Below are 19,885 nucleotides of genomic sequence, written 5' to 3'. Positions count from 1 at the left end.
CATTTTAATACTTGTATGGAAACTTCAGAATCAAAGATCTGATGTTTCCAACTATGAAGTTAAAAAGAGAAAAGAACTTTACACATCTTATGATACATAATTTTATTTACACAACTGAAATTATTTCCTTAGTCACCTTGATTACAAAAGCAAGTTAACATGGTATGGTTTAATAACTTTTCATAAATGGATTTTACAAATTTTAATAGCTGACAGATTGCTACTTAATACTTGGTAATACTTAATACTTAGTAACTTCTGTATATATGTTTATGAAAATCCCATCTGATAGGACTAACAAGTAGGGGTACTTTTATAATTCAGGAATAGACAGACAACTGGTTATTAGTCAAGTGTTAATTCCCCATCATCTGTTTGGACCCACAGTTCTTATCCCATGAGAACAAACCTGCTGTAACAATTCACACTTACTATGTAGGCATTTTTATTTTTAATAATTTGAGAGTTTATACTTATTTCTGCATTTACTAAAACTATCACTAAGCACATCAGAAAACCAAAAGTTTGCCACTACTACAGATATTTGTAAAGGAAGTTCTCACAGTCTATCTGAAAAATGGCCCAAATTAAAGCCATGTTACATGTCCAAATAAGCATTTTCCAACTCTCTCTAGATGTGTGAGTACACATGTGTACTCACAAATACCATAAGGCTCTATCACATACTCATCCAAGCCTTCTTGGCCACAAAGTGCCATAATTTTACTGTGTTTGTGAAATGCCTACAAAATACAGTATTTTACTGAGACTATTTAAAAGTCCTATCACAGTGCTTTAAGTCTGAAGACCAGGCAGTGTTTTGGTAATGCGACCCTTTCCTGTGAAGTGACAGTGCTGGGACAGCCAAAAGAGCTGCTGGGACTTCCCAAGAGCCACCCCCACAAACCTGGAGGAGTGCTGAGTGTCTGTGACCACAATCTAGTGGTGGAGAATGACAAGAAGCTTATGTATGAGTCATGGTCAGAACTGAGGAAACCAAAATGTCTTGTTATAGCAGCATTAAATGACAAACACAGGAAGAGCCCATCCATGTGCCTTTTCACATGAACTCTATAAGAGCCAAAACATTGTCTTCACATCAGAATTGTAACGAGGTGTAGCAGTCCTTGATTTCCTGTCAATGCTACTTTTAACACACTGTACCTTTAGGAGTGGGTGGATAAGATACCAAATAAAATGTGCACAAGCTCCACCTACTCCTAATGCAGAAGATGAGGTGCTGATTTTTGACAGTGGGGTGCACTGCAGGATGGCGGTATTCACAGCAAAAGACCTCTGCTGTCAGCAGTCTTGGGACTGAGGACACTCCACTCACTCCATGCTCTCTTTCTTCATCCTGTTCTGGTCCAGGAATAGTGGTCGCCCAGTACAGACATATGAGGACAGTGTAGTAAGCCCAGTGGGGACAAATATGTCTGGTGAGCCCTTTTCCTCAAGCCGTCATGTACACAGCAAAGACGGCATCAAATCTCTCCATTGTGCTAAATCTAAGAATCATTTTAATCATGATAAAACTAAATATCTTCCTAAAAAAAGGCTACATGATTTTTAAAAACCATTCTCAGGATTTCAAATGTTGAGCCGAGGCCTATCCTGAGGTTCCCCTTTCCCCTACATCCCTGGTGGAGCTTTGATGTCACTACCCAGGCTCCACCTGCCTCTCATTTTGAACAAAGGTCATTTTGGCCAGTTTTTTCAGACTGCCTTTTTTTGGTGTATGTGCTTCATGTTTAAACCTTGTTGTATTGTTTGGGCAACCAGAAAAATCAAACAGTTCGGGTACAATTTCTTATACAAGGTAGCAAGTGGCAGACCCACACATATGAACACAGAGTGCATGGTGGTTAATGATGGACACAGACCAACAGAGGCACTGCCTCGTGCCAAAGAGAAAGGAATATTTAACCACTAAGACTCAGAACATTCTTCCAGTGGGGCATGTCTGTTAGGAGGGAAAATCCCCAACTATTGGAAGTAAAACCACTTTGGAAATCAGTTACAATACACTACTGAAAATGAGTCTGCCACCTAGAAACTGACCTTAGCTTGGCCAGTGTGATGTACACAAAAAGGGGCCGGTGGGCTTTCCATTGTCAGCATATTTCTTCCCCTCCTGATTCCGTTACCTTTCGCAAAGAAATGTTAACTATCAAACGTGTCCATTAATTTTGCCGCTGAGGGTGAAACCATCCAGTTAGCATATACACTATCATTTGCATATCTTGGAAACCCAGTGTTAGTGCCATCGGCTCTCGTGAGTGGTACAGGACTCTCTCCAGGCCAGTTCGGGTCTGACATGCCTAAAAATGAAAACAGATAATTTGTTCTGCACTGAAGAACCCAAACTTCATGTGCAGACAGTAAGGCCTTGGCAAAACTCCCTTTGATGTTCAAACCAAACTCGTGTTTTCTGTGCCAATTACAGTAACAGTTTTGAGTTCCAGGTTTCCAAAACACTGTTCTACTTAGGGGAAATATCACGTGCTCTCTTGGTAAATGTAATTTAATAGACCCTATCAATTTTGACTTTTATGAGATTCAGACTCTCAAATCTGATGCATATTTGTTGAACTGCTTAACTTTTTTCCTGAAGCAGCATAAGCATCAGCACATTGCTGCATTAAATGGCTTACTGCAGTGGGAACGTTCCATAAAACATTCTGTAATGCAAAGGGGCCTATTCATCTGTCATCCCAGCCTATAATGGAGGAGAAGAGTTTCCCCATGGAGGGTGCACGCAGGCCACACCACAGTATCGTCAGCACACATGGCATGTATGTAGTGCCAGACCCAAAGCCAGTGAAGACTCCATGAGTTCGGTAGCATGCAGGAGGAACAATCTCAGCTTGAAAAATGCTTGAAACTCCAAGATTTCAAAATGGTCAATGATGAAATTAGGAAGCAGAAAAAATTTCAAGTATTTAATCCAAGACAATAGAAGGAGTTTTGGCAAGAACCATATTTACTGTCCATCGCAAGGCCACAGCACCACAGACTACATTCTTTCAAAAGCAGTGGCTCCAGTGTTTAGCACTGGCTTTGTAAGTGACAACGGTTGTGATGGGGAAGGGGGAATGCGAAGGATGTGAAAACAGCAGTCTGGTATGCCTGCCCAGGGCCTGCTTGGCTCCAGCTGTTCACTGCCCTTGATGGTGGACACATGGCTGGGAGTGGGGACTTGGGAAGCCTCATGGAGGCACTCACCAGCCCAGGAGGAACCTGGGGGTCCCTCGGCTGTGCAGGCCGGGGATGCCATTTGCTCACTTCTAATTTAAATCTTCCCCCAGATCAGGTAAATTTATCCAAGTAACTAAATCAGAAGTACTGTGTCTTGCTTCCCACCCTGGAAGTCACTTATTCATCATTTTCTCAATGTCCCCTGAGAATTCTGCCCTGAAGTGTTTCTTCTCTATCATATTAAGTTGCTGGGCGGTATGGTAATGACACTTATTTTCACATCCTTTTAGAAAGACATAGTTGCAAAAATGCCTGAATATAAACTGGATGCAAAGTCAGACATTTACAAAGAAAAAGGTTCAGAGTGGACTTTGTTTCATTCAGATCGGAAACACTCTTAAAAAGCATTACAGAGAGTAAAGATAGTGCAGAAGGGAACAACGTTGCTAGAATCTAGTAAATGCATGTGAAATTCTACCATAGAGTTTGTTTTCAATCCATGTGGAAGGGAGGGTGCGAGAGAGGGGAGCATTATTACAGTCCACCAGGGGTGTCTCCTCTTCTGAGAGGCCATCATCATAAAGCAATGAATCGGATGGGGTGGATGCAGCAAGGTCCAAGTAGTCCTGGAAGAGAAAAATGGCCTGTCACCCCCACCCTGGGCCACTTCTGGAAACACCCCAGTACTCTGGATGCCAGGGCAGAGGCATTGTCTGCAACCCACTCTGCACTCGACCTTTCTTTAAGACCTAAGCCCCTCACCCAGGAGTCAGGCACTGAGCCCTAGGCTCGTATCTTACCTGGACCTGAGTGTTATCTATTCTGCCTCTCTCCCCATGGAAAGTCATTTCCTAGAGACAAATGTGTTCTCTCAGCACTGTACCTCCAGGGCCTACAGGGCAGCAGGTGCCATACAGCCTGGTCTGCCACATCCAGCCATGTCCAGCCTACCTCTGAGTGGAGGGTTGGGGAACCAGTTTAGTTATAAACTGGGAGAGGCCCTGGGAGAGCTCACTGTGGCCACATTACTCAGGCTGAAGCAACACATACCCAGAAGCAGCTTCAATCTGATGGATGCTTTTCAGCTTCCCTCCAAGGGCCTCTGCCATCTAGAATATCATACCAAGGCTTAGAAATCTGACATATGTCACTGATATTGGTTTTACACGGGATGCTACTACAGGCTTCAGCTCCCGAGCACAATGTGGTGACTTATACTGTTCTACTTAAACAAGTGCAGAGGGTTCCAGCATTTTCCTATATGTTTCTTAGCACTGTTTTAGGAAGGCCAGATCTTTTGGTATCAGCAACTACCTCTGTTTAGGACAATCCTGCACTCACAGAAATCAGAGATTTGCCCAAGTAATAACAATGTTAAGTTTTGTTAGGGCAGGCCTAGGTTGTGCACCCTACTAAATTTGAAAATGACTTTCAGTAAATCTACCAGTGTGAAGATGAAACTTCTATGTAAGCAGTGTAAGAGTAGGCTGGGCCTAGTCTTGTTTACTTGCAGATAAGATAGATTATAGTACATAATAGTCATTCAATAAATATCGACCCAAAATTTTGGTGACTTTCTCATTTACTCACAGAATTGTAAACTGAAGACGTGCAGGCTGATGCTGGACCCCCAGGCAAGTTTCCTTTGGCCCACACTGGGCTTTGGGAAATTTAAATGAGTTGTTAACAATAAAAACGGGCAGATGTAACATAAACCTTTTTGTTTTTTTCTCTTTTGGTGCAGTGCTGGGATTGAAGCCAGGGTCTTATACGTCCTGATCCCTTTTTATCTTAAGACAAGATTTTGCTAAGTTGTCCAGTTTGACCTCAAACTTGTGATACTCTTGACTCAGGTTCCCAAGGAGCTAGGAGTGCAGATGTGCACCACTATACCACCTTTAACATAAACCTTTTAAAATTCAGAAGATTGAGAGCCTCTTTCTGTAGACCACACATGGTGACAGCATGCCCACCCCCAGAGCCAGACACCTCAGGGTGTAGGCATATAGGATGCCTGCTTCAATTCTACTTTCTCTTATTTCGTTACAGCAAAGGATCTCCTTTGGTTTGGAATATTCTCCTGGTATGCCTGTCTCTGGGGAGCTCTTCCTAAGTGACAAGCTAAGAATCATGTATTTTTCCAGATGAAAAGATGCTCAAGGGGCCTGGCTTGAGAAGCAGGCTCAATCTGCTATCTACCTTTGATACACAGCATGACTCTCTCCCTCTGGCCAGCCCTAGTGTGGTCTCACCCTGGGAACTCAGAGAGCCTAAATCCAGTGCTCTGGGGGTGAGGCTGGAATCCCCTCCACCTCTGCCTGAGGGAAACAGCTCTGAGACTCACTCTGCTTTTGACCATCATCTTCTCCAAGTCTTTGCTGATGTCAGCAAACACTGGCCTCTTGTCCGGTTCTTGCTTCCAGCACTGCAACATCAGACGGTACCTGAAGGGAATAGTAGACAGGTAGTGATGACCCAGCAAGGCCAGGTCTCGCCAGGACCACCCAGCGGTGCCACCACATCCAGCATGATACCTCTGGGGGGGGGCTCTGTACCCAGACCTCACCCATGTTTATGCATTGTTAATATCTTTGAGCCTCACTGAGAACTCAGGGGCTGAGGGCACCAGGCACTGTGGTCTAGCATATCTTTCATTACAAAGTCACTGACAGATAGTGAACCAGATGTTGCATCTACTATGGTAGCTGAGTAGGAAGTGCTAATCCTTAAAACTCTTATGAAGAATAAACCAACTAAGGGATTTAGGTGTGGAAAGGAACAAAACTTTTGGCAATCAATCACATCTTTGTCTTTCACCTTTCCTGCTTTCCCAGAAACCTGCACATAGCCACAGGGCTCTGAAACTATGATACGGGTATGTACTTGGGAGGCATTCAGGGAGGGAGTACCTCCTTGCCCTGGCATGGTTCACCTTGCCCCAAGTTGGGCAGACTGTGACAGGAGTGGACCAACTCATCTTTGCCACTGGATGGCCCTCTCTCATCTGTTTTCCACCAGGATTCTTGGAACTGGTACCAAGAATCATGATTCTAGTGCCCTAGGGCAGCCCCTGCCTGACTCTGCCTCCACCTGGGACTCTCCAACACATGCTCTTCCTCAAGCCACCTGCAGGATGCTTTAAGCTCACACTATAGTGGTCCCTGCTCCTATTCCTTCTTAAGAGTTCCCAGAAGCCCATTAGCTCCCAGTGGGGCCAGGGGTCCCCGTATCTGCCCCACAACCAAGGCTGCCTCTCTAACCTCGTCCTGTCACTCCCACTACCCAGATTTCCTAGGGTTGATGGCCCAGGGCTGTTTGGGAGTGGAGAGGAAATGGGTGATGGTGTCTCCTCCCATCCAAAGCCCAGCGTGCTCGCGTCAGAGGACAGCTGTAAACCCTGCTCACATCTCTTCACTGCAGTTGTCTGGCCTCTCCATCCGGTGGCCTGTCTTCAGAAGGTTGAAGAGCCGCTCAGGAGGAATCCCAGGGTAGGGGTTTCCCCCCAGGGTCACGATCTCCCACAGTAGGACCCCGAAGGACCACCTGTGGTGAGCAAGTGACCAGTGAGTGTCTTCATCGGGGCATCCTGGTTGGAACCCAGACATACATTCCCCTAGCAGCTGCTGACCCCATCAACCCCAGTGCCAGAATGGCCCAATGTGCACAGATTTCAGCCTGGGTCTAGCTGCACAGATGGATGCAGCATGGAAGTGGGAAAGGACTGCCTGCTTGGCACCCAACCCCAGGGATGCTGACGTCCTCACACCAGCCACTGCCATGGAAGAGCTACAAGGGCGACATTCCTTTCACCATTTCTGTGTGTCAGGAAATTTTCATAAAGTCTCAGAGGAGAAAAATGTTATAGAAAAATATTAAACTGTTAGTGAAAACTTACTATGAAGTGGGAATAAAAATATCAGAAAATAGCAGACATCACATGAGCCCACTTATAAAAACTATATACACCTACACCACCAAAGATGCTGGATGGCCAAGCCTGTGATGCCGGCAGGACTGACTAGGGTAGTTTGGTCCAAGTAACTTTAATCTTCCCATTGTATTTGTCTTTGAATTTTTCAATTCAACTTACATCATCAGAAATCTATTGTTTAAAACTGCTTAAGAATGGCATCTTCGCAGCCATGTTATTCAAGATCTGCATATTTATGGATTGCAGAACACTTTAGAAGCAAGCATGTTATGTTTTTAGAATCAATCATGTTTCATCCAACCTGAAAGAACAAATTTTAGCTCCTACCTTTGAGCCCAAAAACTCATGTAAAGAGATCTCCAAGTGGAAGCTCCCCCCAAGTCCCTCTTATGGGTGGGGGAACAGCTCAGGGTATTCTGCCTGAATTGACCTGGCCACAGATCCACAGGAGGGGAACTGTTTGGCCACGTTTGGCCAGAGATGAGGAGGGAGGTGTGGAAAAGGTGAATGGAGGGAGAAAGGTTTTTGACCAGCTGCTCCCATTCCACCGGTTTTCATCACTGCTACCTGGGCCTGACCAATTGTTGAATGAATATGTTAAAATCCCTCAGCTCAGGGGTCAATGTAGATGGCTGGCATTGCAGCCAGCCTTGTTCCCTGGCCAAGTTGCACAGATGGGCATTGTGGCCTCTGTAACCCCCACGCCAGAATGGCAATATCCACACTTACACATCACTTTGGGTGGTGTAGATATGATCAAAAAGGGACTCAATTGCCATCCATTTGACAGGAATCCGGCCCTAAAGAGGAGGTGGAAGAAAGGCAATCATGTTACTCTGAAGCTTTAGAAACCAAGGGTGGAAGAAGAGGTTGGTCATGTCCCTTGAGTCACAGCTCTGGAGGGAGTCCCGAGTACCAAGGCCTAAGTGTAGGATTAACAATGCACAGCACAGCCTCAAAGGAGCCGGAGGTCCAGCCTGAATTTCCTGAGCTTTGCGAGATGGGGGCTGGAATCAGGCAGCTGCCCACAGCCACACAGGGTGATCTGTCATGCACCACATCTCTGCAACAATGTGAGGGCTTTGGGAAGTCCTGGATGGGGCCAACAGAGGGCCAAGAATTCTCCAGCAAGATATGTCTGGATGTTCTCAAGGCACATGTGCTCGAAAAACTAACCCTGTCTTAGGGACTTCTTCTTTCCCCCCGCCACTTTTCTTTCTCCCTGCTGGGAATGGAACCCAGGGCCTTGCAGATATTAGGCAAGTGCTTTACCACTGAGCTACATCCCAGCTCTATCTTGGGGACTTCTGGTAGCAGCCAACTCTAAAGGCTCTTCTGAAGAAGACTTTAGGGAAGAAACCTGTTCATGTCTCTTGAGGCTGAATTTTCCCTCTTCCTAGGGCCCTTTTGGCATCTCTGAATAAGTGTCTCTCTCATCTCCCATGACAGGAAACCAATCTTTTACAATGCAACTTGAGGAATAGTTTTTCAATGGTTAAGTCTTTTCCTTCCTTCCTCCCTCCCTCCCTCCCTCCCTCCCTCCTTCCTTCCTTCCTTCCTTCCTTCCTTCCTTCCTTTTTGAGATGGGCTCTTGCTATATTGCCCAGGCTGGTCTTGAACCTGTGGGCTTCAGTGATCCTTCTGAGTAGCTGGAACTATAGGTAGGTACCATCTGTAAGTCTTGAGAACAAATTAATTTAAAAAATGCATGCCTTGGATTTTAACCCAACATTTGCTATAATTTCTTTTTCTTGAACATATTCTTTAGGACTTATGTACTTAATGAAGCATGACTGTGTTCTCAACAATGCTGTCTGCAGAGTCCTGGCAGCCTGTGCTCTCAGATGGCTGCAATGACTCTTGTGGGTGATGCCTTGTCCAATCCACTCCATAGAGGACACAAGGCCTCCAGAAGTATCCATGTGTCAACAGGAAGGCTGTCACACTATCCCTGGTGCAGGGAGCAGCACCTTCCACTTCCCTTTAGCAGTTCTGAGATATGCTGTCACAACGGAAACCTCAGAAGACAAACATGGTCCTCACAATAAGTGGCAACACAAACTGCTTCTGACCCTGTAGAGTAAAACTGAATCATAAAAAGTTGCATTTTGTGTGCTGTTTTTCTTCTTCTTTGAGTGGGGTTCTCTCTAAATGCCTAGTCAATGGGACCCTTGAACTTGCCTCACCTGGGCCATCACTGGAAAGATTTGGGAGTAAGAAACAAAACTAAGAGGGTCAAGGTAACTGCCAAAGGAACAGGACAATGCTGGGAGATCAGATGTCCCACATTTTTTTTGTAGGCTTGGAGGAAGTTCCCGAGAACACTAAACTGGACTCCATCTTTCAGGAACTCCCTGCACTTCCAAGCTCACCCAGCCCAAAGGTCTCAGGCCTCTGTGGGAGACCCTCCTTGTGAAGCATCCCATTCCTTTCTGCATAGAATGATTGCCAAGCTTCTGTTTATTTCATTTCACCTTTCTTTAAGCAAAGAGATAAAGTTATACAGATGGTAGATGGTAGCCTTTTATTCTGTAGAATCAAGAGGGATAACTGTGGAGGGGGGATTGTTATTTTTACAGAATTAATTAGTTAACCTTAGAAAGTGATGATTAAAGGCTACAAAAGTCATGAAGGGACCTCAGGAAGAGAAGGATCAGACACAGTAAGAGCCTGAATGGGGTCTCTGAGGGAAGATTTGGGATTGAAGTCTAGAAAAAGTTCAGTCATCTAAAAGTCTGTTTCCTCTTTTCTAGATGTTCTATGGGCACACCCCACTCTGTGACACACAGCAGTACCACACGTCTCCCTCCGCAGCTCACCCTACCCCTAACCCAGGGTTGCTAGATGGGACAAACAATTACCTTGCTTCTCTTCACGTAAGAATCCTCTTCATAAACATCTCGAGACAGCCCAAAATCTGAAATCTTCATCTTCCGGCCCTCAGCAACCAGGATATTTCTGGCTGCCAAGTCCCGATGGACAAGCTGTGAGGAAAAAAACATCAGGAACCCCCAGGCCAGGATCTGTAGAGATCCTGGTGGGCTAGAGCAACAGTGTCGATGGCACACACCTTCATCTCAGCCAGATATTGCATGCCCCTGGAGATCTGCCAGGCAAAGGAGATGAGGTCACCCATGGTCAGGGCCCGCTCATCCGGGTGGTCCAAGGAGCTGGAATTGCGGCTGCCTCCACTGCCCATGTAGCCGGGCCCCACTTTGCGGCTGTCTCGGAGGAAACCCCGCAGGGAGCCATACTTGGCATATTCCACAATGAGAAGGAGTGGCCCTGGGGGCAGAGAGAGGCACCTGTGGGCATGTAGAGCCATGCCAGCTCTGGGCTTCTGGGAGTGCAGGCAGAGGGAAAGGCTGTAGGCCACTATCAGCAAGTGGGCTCAGGCAGAGTACTGTTCTAGGCAGAGAGCAGTTGAGGCTCTGTGGGTTGTGAGGACCTGGAAGACCCTATTCACTCTTGACTCACTTTCCCTTGGCTTCAGGATGCCAGTGTAGGCACCAGCCCCCCCTCAAAATACTGTGAGAGCTTCTTCAAGCTTCCTGAGACAGATGTCCACTGTGCTCATCCCTGCCCTAGGAGAAACCCCTCCCTGAATCTAAGACTTTGTGCCTTTCTAAATCTTTGGTCCTGTACAACACTAGCTAGGGAGCACTGGTTGAGGCCGTCTTGTGCAAGTCTGCTAGCTCTGCCTTGGCTGTACCTGGCTCTGCTCCCAGGTCATCTCCCTATTCCCACCTGCCCTCGGTGGCTCCCAGGGCTGCAGTCCTGCCCTAGGCCCAGCCCTGAGCTGTGATGATACTGAGCCGGGTGACTGTTGCCTTTTACCTGTTGTTCCCTGTCCTCTTCACATGACCTCTTCTAGAACTCCAGGGCAGCACAGTTGGCTTGGACAACCAGCAGATGGGGTGGTATACTGTGTCCTTCTCTGAGACAGTGCTAACATTCCTGCTCTGCAGGGCTACTATTAGAGTTTACCAGGAGGTCATGGCCCACCTCGTACCCTGTAGTTTCCAGGATGAACTGTCCATTCTAGAGCTCCCTGCCCTGGGTGCTCAGCCTGGAACAGGTGCTGACAACTGAGATGTCCTATCGGAGATCTCTGAGCAGCCCCAGCAGGCCCAGGAAGTGCTACAGGTGGGAGCCCTTTGGACAGAAAGTGCCTGCTAAGTCAGTGGACACAGCCAGACCCAAGCTCCAGGCTAGAGATGGAGCCAGAAGCCCAAGATTCCCAAGGGCAAAAGGGACAGGGAAGGAGAGGACAGAAAAGGGGAGAAGAGGGAGAATGGAACCACCTGGAGCTCCTGTCCTCTGCCCAGCAGTTGCCTATTGAGCCTTACCATCCTGGCTGCAGGCCCCATAGAGCTTGATGACATGTGGGTGGTTGACCTGCTTCAGGAGGTTGAATTCAGACAGCAGGTCCCGCAGCTCACTGGGGGAGGCATTCTCTGAAATGTAGCACAAACAGCATGTTGCACATGGGTCCTCCTGGAAGCTCCTTGTGTGGCCATGCTGAGTGGGGAACAAATCATCATCTCCCGCACAGAGTAGCACCCAGATGCTCCAGGCTCCCCACAGCCAATAGGGACTTCAGGTGCCCCAGGCAATAAGAACCCAGGGAGAAAGCTCCCATGTAAGTTAGACCTTTCTGCAGAAAGTTTGTCAGGGCTGGGCTGTGTAAGTGGCATCATGTCCCTATAGTTATAGTCCTTAGAAGACAGTGGCCTGCAGAAAACCCCCTTCCTTAATCCTTCTGGAAGGTGAGAGGACTCCTCAATGTCCCTAGGCTTCCTCTCCTGTCTGAGCCATGGGCCTGGAGCCCTACAGGAGTACTGGGATTTCCAATGTGCCTGAACACACATGTGTTTTTGGAGCTCACACTGGGCTAGTTGCCACAGAAAACCCATGTGGACACACCTGAGTAAGGCAGGTTAGCTTTTCGCTGCATACCAGGACATCTGGCCTGGGCCTTCTGAATGCTGGCCACACTCCCCTGTGACAGCCTAACTGTACTCGGCACACTGTGCAAATGACCAGATTTCACAGAAAGGCCTGCTAAGCACAAACCTTCCAGGGGTGACCAGAGCTATGCTCAGGCGACCATCAGGTGCCTAGGAGTGGAGGAACTGGTAGAGTCAGAAGCTGTGGCTAAAATATGTCACACCACTTACTCTGTCCCACACTTGTCTGGAGAGGAGGAAGAGCTGAAAGATAGGACTTTAGAACTCCTCTCCTTGGACTAGATTTGGGTGGGCTAGGACTGTGCTGGGCTGCACTAAGACTACAAGGATCTAACTGTGCTCTTTCACAGGATCTGGGTTTGAACCTAGTGTGAGGGTCTAGAGAACTATTTAGAAACACCTTATGCTATGTAGTCCACCCAGTGCAGCCACAGCATCTGCCCAGAGTCCTGCCTGTGTTGTGCAGGAAGGTGGGCACGTCCATCAAGAACCAAACTCAAGGAATGACTGGTCATAAGTCTATAGGGGTTGCTGGGATTTTGGGCCAATCCTTATAAGGGATCTCTTTACCATGACTCTAGCAGACACTTCGCTGAGAGAAATGAAGGTGCTGGATTTGGGTGGGGGCAACTGTCAGCTGAAAAAACAAGGAGCTTTTTAACCCATTGAGTCCTAAGTTTTCAATTCTGCAAATATTTCCATGAAACTGACATATAGGTGCATTAAAATAGGTTGTAAATCATAACCTAGAGCTTACACATAGGATATTACTTGATACTATAACCATTATAACATAATTATATTATTTTTATATAATTATATATTAGATACTATATTTAAATTTTTATAGGTGCTCTATATCTGGGATGATAGGATAAAATGAGTTAGTTTTTTAAACCCCAGACTCTTCATGGACAACAGTGCAGAAATAGCATCCTTAGCACCTTCTAAGAGAAAATCCTTACTCTGCTTCCCTAGGACCACTGGCCATGTACCCAGCTGGCATATGTCTGTGGGAGATGCCCAGATTGTGGCTGCTCCTTAACAGCAATGGGAAGGGCCCCACACACCCTGGTGACTCCAATATGTGCCTATGCAGGTGCCTAGATGAGTACCTTTCAGCATCTTCACAGCCACAGTGGTGTACCCTGCTCTGCCCTTCAGACGGAATGCGGTTGCCTTGACTACTTTTCCAAATTCGCCTTCTCCCAGGGTTTTTCCAAGAACCAAGTTCTTCCGAGGGAATTCCCACTTTGGATCCTCCTACATTGAGGTTGAGGGTGGGGACAGAAGAAAAGGAGAAAAATGTGTGAAGGAACAGGAAAGGATGAAGGCAAGGCCATCAAGGCCCCCCCCACTGCCCCCCCCCCCCCCCCCCCCCCCGTCCATGGAAAAGGGCAAGCCTGTGAAGAACTGGTCATCATCTAAACTAGGATTAACGATATGTGCTCCATTAAAAAAGAAGCCCATGGCCAGGTCCTGAGTGCCCTTCCATGGTGGGTTTCCTCAAGTGGGGGTCTGGACTCAATGCCAGTCTACTGAACATGCCTGAACCACTCAGGACTCAAGTCCCTGTTTCTCAAGTCAGTCCTGAGACTGCCTGACACCCATGAATACTTAGGCCGACCGCAGCTCAGGCTCTGTTCTTCCTGATCCCCCTGGGGTTCCCAGAGGACCAAATGGGCATCCATGGCTGAGGCCACCTGCTAGCCCAGAACCCTCAACTAAAATGGAAACATCCAGGGCAACTTCCCTGTGTGGCTGTCCCAACAACAACAACAACAATAAAAAGGTGCCACTGAGCTCCTTGGGAAACCTCTAACCTGAAGCATGGAAGCAGATGCTCCTCTCATGGGCCCATCTTGCATACATGGGATCACCACATCCCCCACTTAATCTGTGTCTGGAATGCCATCTTCTATGCCCTCCCAATCAAGTCCCAATTATGATTTCTCTGGACACCTTCCCAGATCCAGCTGTGCCCAGGTACTTGAACTGGGATGGGGATAAAGCCTGTCAGGAACCCTTTTCCACTGTGCTGGCACCAGGCATGTGTCACTCCTTGTACAAGTCTCTTTGAAGCTCATGATGGCTCTGCTAGGTTCCCCCATCCACAAAGATGGTTCAGTAGAATCTACTACTCTAGTTCTGGAGTCATCCTCTCTGATATCTGCATAGGCATGTGCAGGTGGCCTCCTCTCAACAGCATAGAGCTCCTGGGCTATCTTGGTCTTATCTTACATGCCCCAAGAACCCCAGACAAATCCAGTACCCAGCCAGCACAGCCTTTCTGTGCAGCCTAACCCCACACTGAGTTTGTGGAGGATTCTGATGGCTCATCCTAGAGCCCTGCTGAAGGGCCAAGATGCTGCTGGGGATGGGAATTACAGACTAGGAAGGTCCAGAGGGAGAGAGCAGGAACCACATCTGTGGTCCTGACCCTGATCAAGGACTGGGTGTTGCCAAACATGCCCCAGGGCTGAGGCCCCAGGCAAAGCCACTCCTAGTAATCCCAACTATCTTCTAGCCTGAAATGGGACCTGCTTGGGCCCAAGGGCCACTGGGTACTGGGTACTTTGTATCCTGCAAAGTTGTATACTTCATAATGCTGGCTGCCCAAGCTTCTTAGTTCACTCTGTTTGCATATTCCAGGCCCTAAGAGCACTTTCCTGGGCTATTCCCCAAACCCAGCTTGGCTTCCAGCTCCTAGGATACCTGCCAGCAGGATGCCGAAGGGGCAGGCCCCCCTGGAAGAAAAGGGCAGAGACTGCAGGGCAGGACCAGGGGAGGTTTGGTCAGGATGGGGGGCGGGATTCCGCCAGAAGTGGGCTCTGATGCCTGTGGGCTCTGGCTGCCACGGTCCCCCCCACCCTCAGTGCCTTCTTCCTCCACGCCAGCAGACATGCTCTCCTCTGGCTGAGCCCTGGCTGCACCCTGGCCCTCCAACACATCTGGCCAGTATGGGATAACACCTATGACTACTGCTGCCCCAGGCTTCCCAACAGAATGGAAATTATGGCAGAACACAGGCCTCCTGTGCCTGACTCCTACCCATAGGGGCTCCAGCCTCTAAGAAGGCTGATGGGGACTTCATTACTTGGCCTCCACCTTAGGGCCTCTGTTCATACCTCCCCTGCTAGGTGGGGCCCACTCTACCTTCCCTGGGCTCCTCACAACTGACATCCCAGTCTGTCTCAATTAGTACCCATCAGACTATACCCACGGGACCACCTGTCTCACAGCCAGTCTCCTTCACTGGAGAGCAACTCGGGGCAGGCAGGGGGCCTCCTGGTGGTGATGCGAGGTGTGTGGGCAAGGATGCATGGGCTGTTTGCTGAGCCCCAAGCTGTGAGAGACAGACGAGTAGTAAGGAAACCCCATGTGTCTCTCTCCTTGACACTTTCCCATTGCTCCCAGATCTCTTGGGGACCCTCACCGGGATCTTGAAGGCATCCACAGAGACCTGGTTCTCCACGGAGTCCAGTGAGGGCCGGCGGGCACCAGAGGAGGAGTAGCTGACCGGGAAGGCCTGGGCAGGCCGACAGAAGGTCATCTCAGCAGAGGCAATGGATGGTTTGTGGGCATGCTTGTGGTAGCGGTGGATGCAGAAGGTGGACAGCAGGACTGAGACGATGAAGGAGAAGAGGACAGCAGCTGCGATCACCGTGCGACACAACTCATCACACAACGGGCCTGCAGCAGGGGCACAATGATGAGTTTCCTGTGAGCTGGCCAATGGAACCCACTGAACTCAGGTGCTGCTGCTGTGTATGTGCCCCCTACCCTAGTAGGAGGGTAACCTGCTAGTACCCTCCCAGAAAGTAGGGTAAAATAGTCAGAGAGGTTGAGAAACCCGCTGAGGTACAGCCAAGGCATGTGAGCAACAAGTTTTCCTCTGCTTCAAATATCTTTGGTACTTTTTTTTCACAAAAAAAAAGCAGAAGGAGAGGAAAAAAGGATCTCAGGCTTGGGACCTAGGGCCCTGTAATAACTCAGATACCAGGAAATTGTCCCTGGGCTCAGGCATCAGCGTTTCCCCCAGCATAGTCACTGCAGCCTCCACCTCCTACCACATCTGCAGCTTCTGAAGGTGTGACTAGATGGTTTGGCTAGGAGGGTTGGTCCCAAGCACCATGTCAGGGCCCAGCAAGAGCCCTCCATAGAGACAATCGAGGCAGATAACAAATTATTTGGAGGAAGAACAGCTTTTTTGCCCCATCCTTCATTAGAAAATTTAGGACCAGAATAACTTTGCAGGGGTCCCTAAGCCTTCTCCAGGGTTGTTTCAATGAGGAAACTGAGACCCAGCGGGTGGAGGAGACTTGTGCGGTTCACTAGCCTCCCTGGAATCTCCTCATTTTTGGAAACTCACAAGTGCCACTGGAAACCCTCCTTAGGACTCAGGGAGGGGGAGGGCTCTGAGCAGGGGCCCAGATCCCTTACTCACCCAGGCTGTCCTCTGGCTCACAGAAGCACTTCTTCTTCTCAGGGAAGCAGTTGCAGATGCCGTAGCCGGCTTTAATGCCCCGGCGCTCCCCTGGCTCATGTCCCCCAACAATGCTGCCCCCTGAGGATACACACAGTCCATTCAGCCTCTAGGGTAGCCTGCCACCTCTGGGTCCCCAGATTATGAAAATAGTGTCCTAAGGCAGCAAGCACCCATCCCCACTGGATGTCAGCAAGCAACGGTGTTGTCAGACCCAGCCACGGTAGTAACTTCAGGAGCCCTGCTCGCCTGGGCAGGGGTCTTAGAGACAATGCTCCCAAGATGATTCTCTGGCCATGGGGGATAGGAGAGGAACCCAGATTGCCCAGGGTCCTGGCTGAGTCCCAGAAAACACTACACATGGTTACTTTTCAGAAGCAGAAAATGGGTCCTTAGGTATCCAAAAGGAAAAGTTGGCCCTGAGCAGCCAGCAGGACGTGAGGGCTGTAGCCCTGTGAGTCAGCCAGTGTGACACGGGAGTCACCAGGATCCCAAGTTTTGTTTAAACGAAATGTTAGAAGGAGGCTTGGCTTGATGAATCATGCTTAGTGAATCTAACAGAGCACACTTTTATCTTTTTTTCTATGCTGGGGATTGAACCCAGGGCTTCATACATGCTAAGCAGGCACTCTACCATTGAGTTACATCCACAATGCAGCTTGATGTAGCAAACCAATGGAGATAGCCACTTTGTGTGCAGGAGAGATTCAAGTCTCTCTACTGCTAGCTGTCCCCAGGCACACTGATTAAATACCACCACTGGAGATGAGTGGGCAGCTTACTGAGGCAGTCTTGGGGGCAGATGTTGATATTCCGATTCTCCACGGCATCACAGTGACCATCAGGGCAAGTCTTGGTGTTGGGGGAGCAGGTGGAGAAGTTCCTGGTGATCCCTATGACATGAAACATGGTATAGGATGTCACCCCATGTGGAAGAGCCCCACTCCTATCAGACTTCCTCACAGCCTCCTAAGCTGACCCTGCCCCTCTAGGAAGAGGCAAACGGAAGCTTGTGCAGAGAAATACGACATAAACCTTAACACCAGTGGAAGTATCCCTGAGGAGTGAGAGAGGCAAGGATCCCCAGGGCTGGAAGGGTTGGGCAGTCCTGGGATGGAGATCAGGGAGGCCAGATGAGGCCAGAACCCCCTTAGGTGACACTGTGAGTAGGACCTTTGTAGTCACAGGCACACTCAGTGAGGCAAACAGTGGTTGTTGGCCCAGACCTTCCCAAGCCTGGAGTGAATCCAACCCAGGGTTCTAGGATGGCAAAGGCCCTCATGACCTTGTACCCTCCCCTCTATCCTGGCATTGTGAAGCCACACAAGGGACAAGGTTGTTGGGTCACTGTAGAAGCCAGCAGGGCCTGCAGGACCCTGTATATTCCAACAACCCTCACTCCCGGTCGCCACCAGCACCAGTCTCCTGAAGGTTCCTGGGACCTACCTTTGCCATCACCTTGCCTCCACTCACACCTGCCTGTGGGAGAGCCCAGGCCACCACACTCCTCACACTCAGACCGCCTCTTGTTGACCGCACAGGAGAGGGGGCAGCCTTCCTTCTCAGCCACATCTGTGGGGAGCAGACAAACTGGTCACAGTGGGCCAGCCTGGGCCCAGCATCCAGCCTGTACCCATGGAGAGAGCAGCACAAGACCAGGAGATTTGGGGTGACCTGAGAGCAATGGGAACAGGATGGGGGATGGGACATGAGGATCACAGATGTGGGCAGCTGTTTGGGGGGAGCGGGGAGTAAGGACAGGGGGATGTGAGGACAACCAGGCAGAGCAGACACCACACAGGATGCTCAGTTACACCTGAGTTTCAGATAAAGGATGAATACCTCTTCTGTGGGATATACTTGAAGGTCTGACTATCAAGAAACCTCACAAGGGCTGTAGCCCAAAGGCTGTGTCCCTTATCTAACATATGTGAGACCAGAAATGCTTTTTTTTTTTCCAGATCTTTATCATTATGATATTTTCATATCATCATGAGTCTATTGGGGGTAAGAAATTCACTTAGACTTCTGTGCACTTTAAACACATAGCAGGAAGGTAGGTTGAGATAATATTTTTGGTATACCTGCCTTTGACTGCAACTTGCCACAGGGTTAAATGTGGAACTCTCCACCTGTGACATCATGTTGGGGATCAGAAAGTTTTAGATTCTGGAGCATCTCAGATTAGAAACATTTAACCCATACAAATAAGTTGCTAGTTATTTACCTGGAACTTGAGTTTAAGCAGGATCCTGTCTTTTACCTGGCAGCCCTAAAGAGCACATACAGAATGTGCTGACTGTGGCGAGGAGTGGGGACCATTCACCACACGGTTGCTCTGGGTCCAGCTGGTTCACACTACCCCCCCATCGTCCTTCCAGTTAAGTTGTGCAGTGTGCACTGCTATTCTCATCGATGGCTCAGGGAAGCCATCAGCAGGTGAGGGAAGTAGGCTCTGCCATCCCTCCATGGCGTGTGGCACTCACATGTCCCCTCCACCGTGAGGAGCAGCGGGGCCTGGGCCTGCTTGCGGGCCTGCCGGTCACTGGCCACCACGGTGTACTGGAGCTCGGCACACTCGGGCCGCTGCAGGGTCTCCGTGTCGTTCACGAACAGTGTCCCCGAGGTGTCCTCAGCTGAGGTGACCACCCCCAGGATACTACAGTTGGCGCTGGATGGCTGTAGCTTGTACTGGACGTGGATGCCGCTGAATTCCTGGCAGTTTTCCACACAGACTTTCCCAATCTAGGTGAGGGGCACAGGGAACACCTTAGCCAAGCAGCTGGATTGGCCTGAAAATAGCAAGAAAGGCTTCTGGGCAGCTTGAGCCCCCAAATGGTTCCCAGCTTAGCCTTGGAGTATTCATGCCCTCCTCAATGATAAGTCTTCTACTCCCACAGAATCTGCAGACCCAGCCACCTGCCACAACTCTGCCCTGCCCAGGTCTGCTCAGTGCACCAAGTAACTGGCTGCCCCTGGTCCTGGAAGCCAGAGGTGAAGGTAATGCACCCAACCTCAAGTTACCCAACTGTGAGTCACAGTCACAGTCCTGCATTTGGATATGACATGACTCTTGACATGACCGATGCAGTGTGGCTGCTTGTCCCACATGAGACCAAGGGGCCTCTTTCCCAGGACACCAGGCTCTGGAGCTGGACAGATAAACTTTTACCTTTTGGCTACTTCAGTTAAGAGTTATGGGGGTAGCAGCTGAAAGCCAAGAGCTTCAGAAGTGGTGGAATGGGGCAGGGCCCTGCTTATGGGTACAGAACCAGCCCTAGAGGTCAGCACTTAGGTCAG

General features: G+C 49.0%; 1 protein-coding gene across 1 annotated transcript in view; it reads right to left on the bottom strand.

Moving 5' to 3' along the window:
* Nucleotides 1–131: 131 nt before the first annotated feature.
* Nucleotides 132–19,885, bottom strand: part of Ret (ret proto-oncogene) — a 52,797-nt gene continuing 33,043 nt past the window's right edge. Inside the window, exons 7-20 of the mRNA XM_077798610.1 lie at nt 19,072–19,330; nt 18,032–18,157; nt 17,368–17,478; nt 16,547–16,666; nt 15,536–15,792; nt 13,215–13,362; nt 11,479–11,586; nt 10,200–10,414; nt 9,991–10,113; nt 7,859–7,929; nt 6,604–6,741; nt 5,543–5,642; nt 3,677–3,824; nt 132–926 (exon numbers count right to left, since the gene is read on the bottom strand). Of these exons, the coding sequence (XP_077654736.1) occupies nt 796–926; nt 3,677–3,824; nt 5,543–5,642; nt 6,604–6,741; nt 7,859–7,929; nt 9,991–10,113; nt 10,200–10,414; nt 11,479–11,586; nt 13,215–13,362; nt 15,536–15,792; nt 16,547–16,666; nt 17,368–17,478; nt 18,032–18,157; nt 19,072–19,330 (2,055 nt within the window). The 3' untranslated portion in view covers nt 132–795. The remainder of the gene's footprint in view (nt 927–3,676; nt 3,825–5,542; nt 5,643–6,603; nt 6,742–7,858; nt 7,930–9,990; nt 10,114–10,199; nt 10,415–11,478; nt 11,587–13,214; nt 13,363–15,535; nt 15,793–16,546; nt 16,667–17,367; nt 17,479–18,031; nt 18,158–19,071; nt 19,331–19,885) is intronic.

Source organism: Urocitellus parryii, chromosome 5 (genome assembly GCF_045843805.1).
Source record: "Urocitellus parryii isolate mUroPar1 chromosome 5, mUroPar1.hap1, whole genome shotgun sequence".
In the NCBI taxonomy this organism is placed as follows: domain Eukaryota; kingdom Metazoa; phylum Chordata; class Mammalia; order Rodentia; family Sciuridae; genus Urocitellus; species Urocitellus parryii.
The sequence above is the reverse complement of the archived record's forward strand: the minus strand, read 5'-3'. Positions and strand labels throughout refer to the sequence as shown.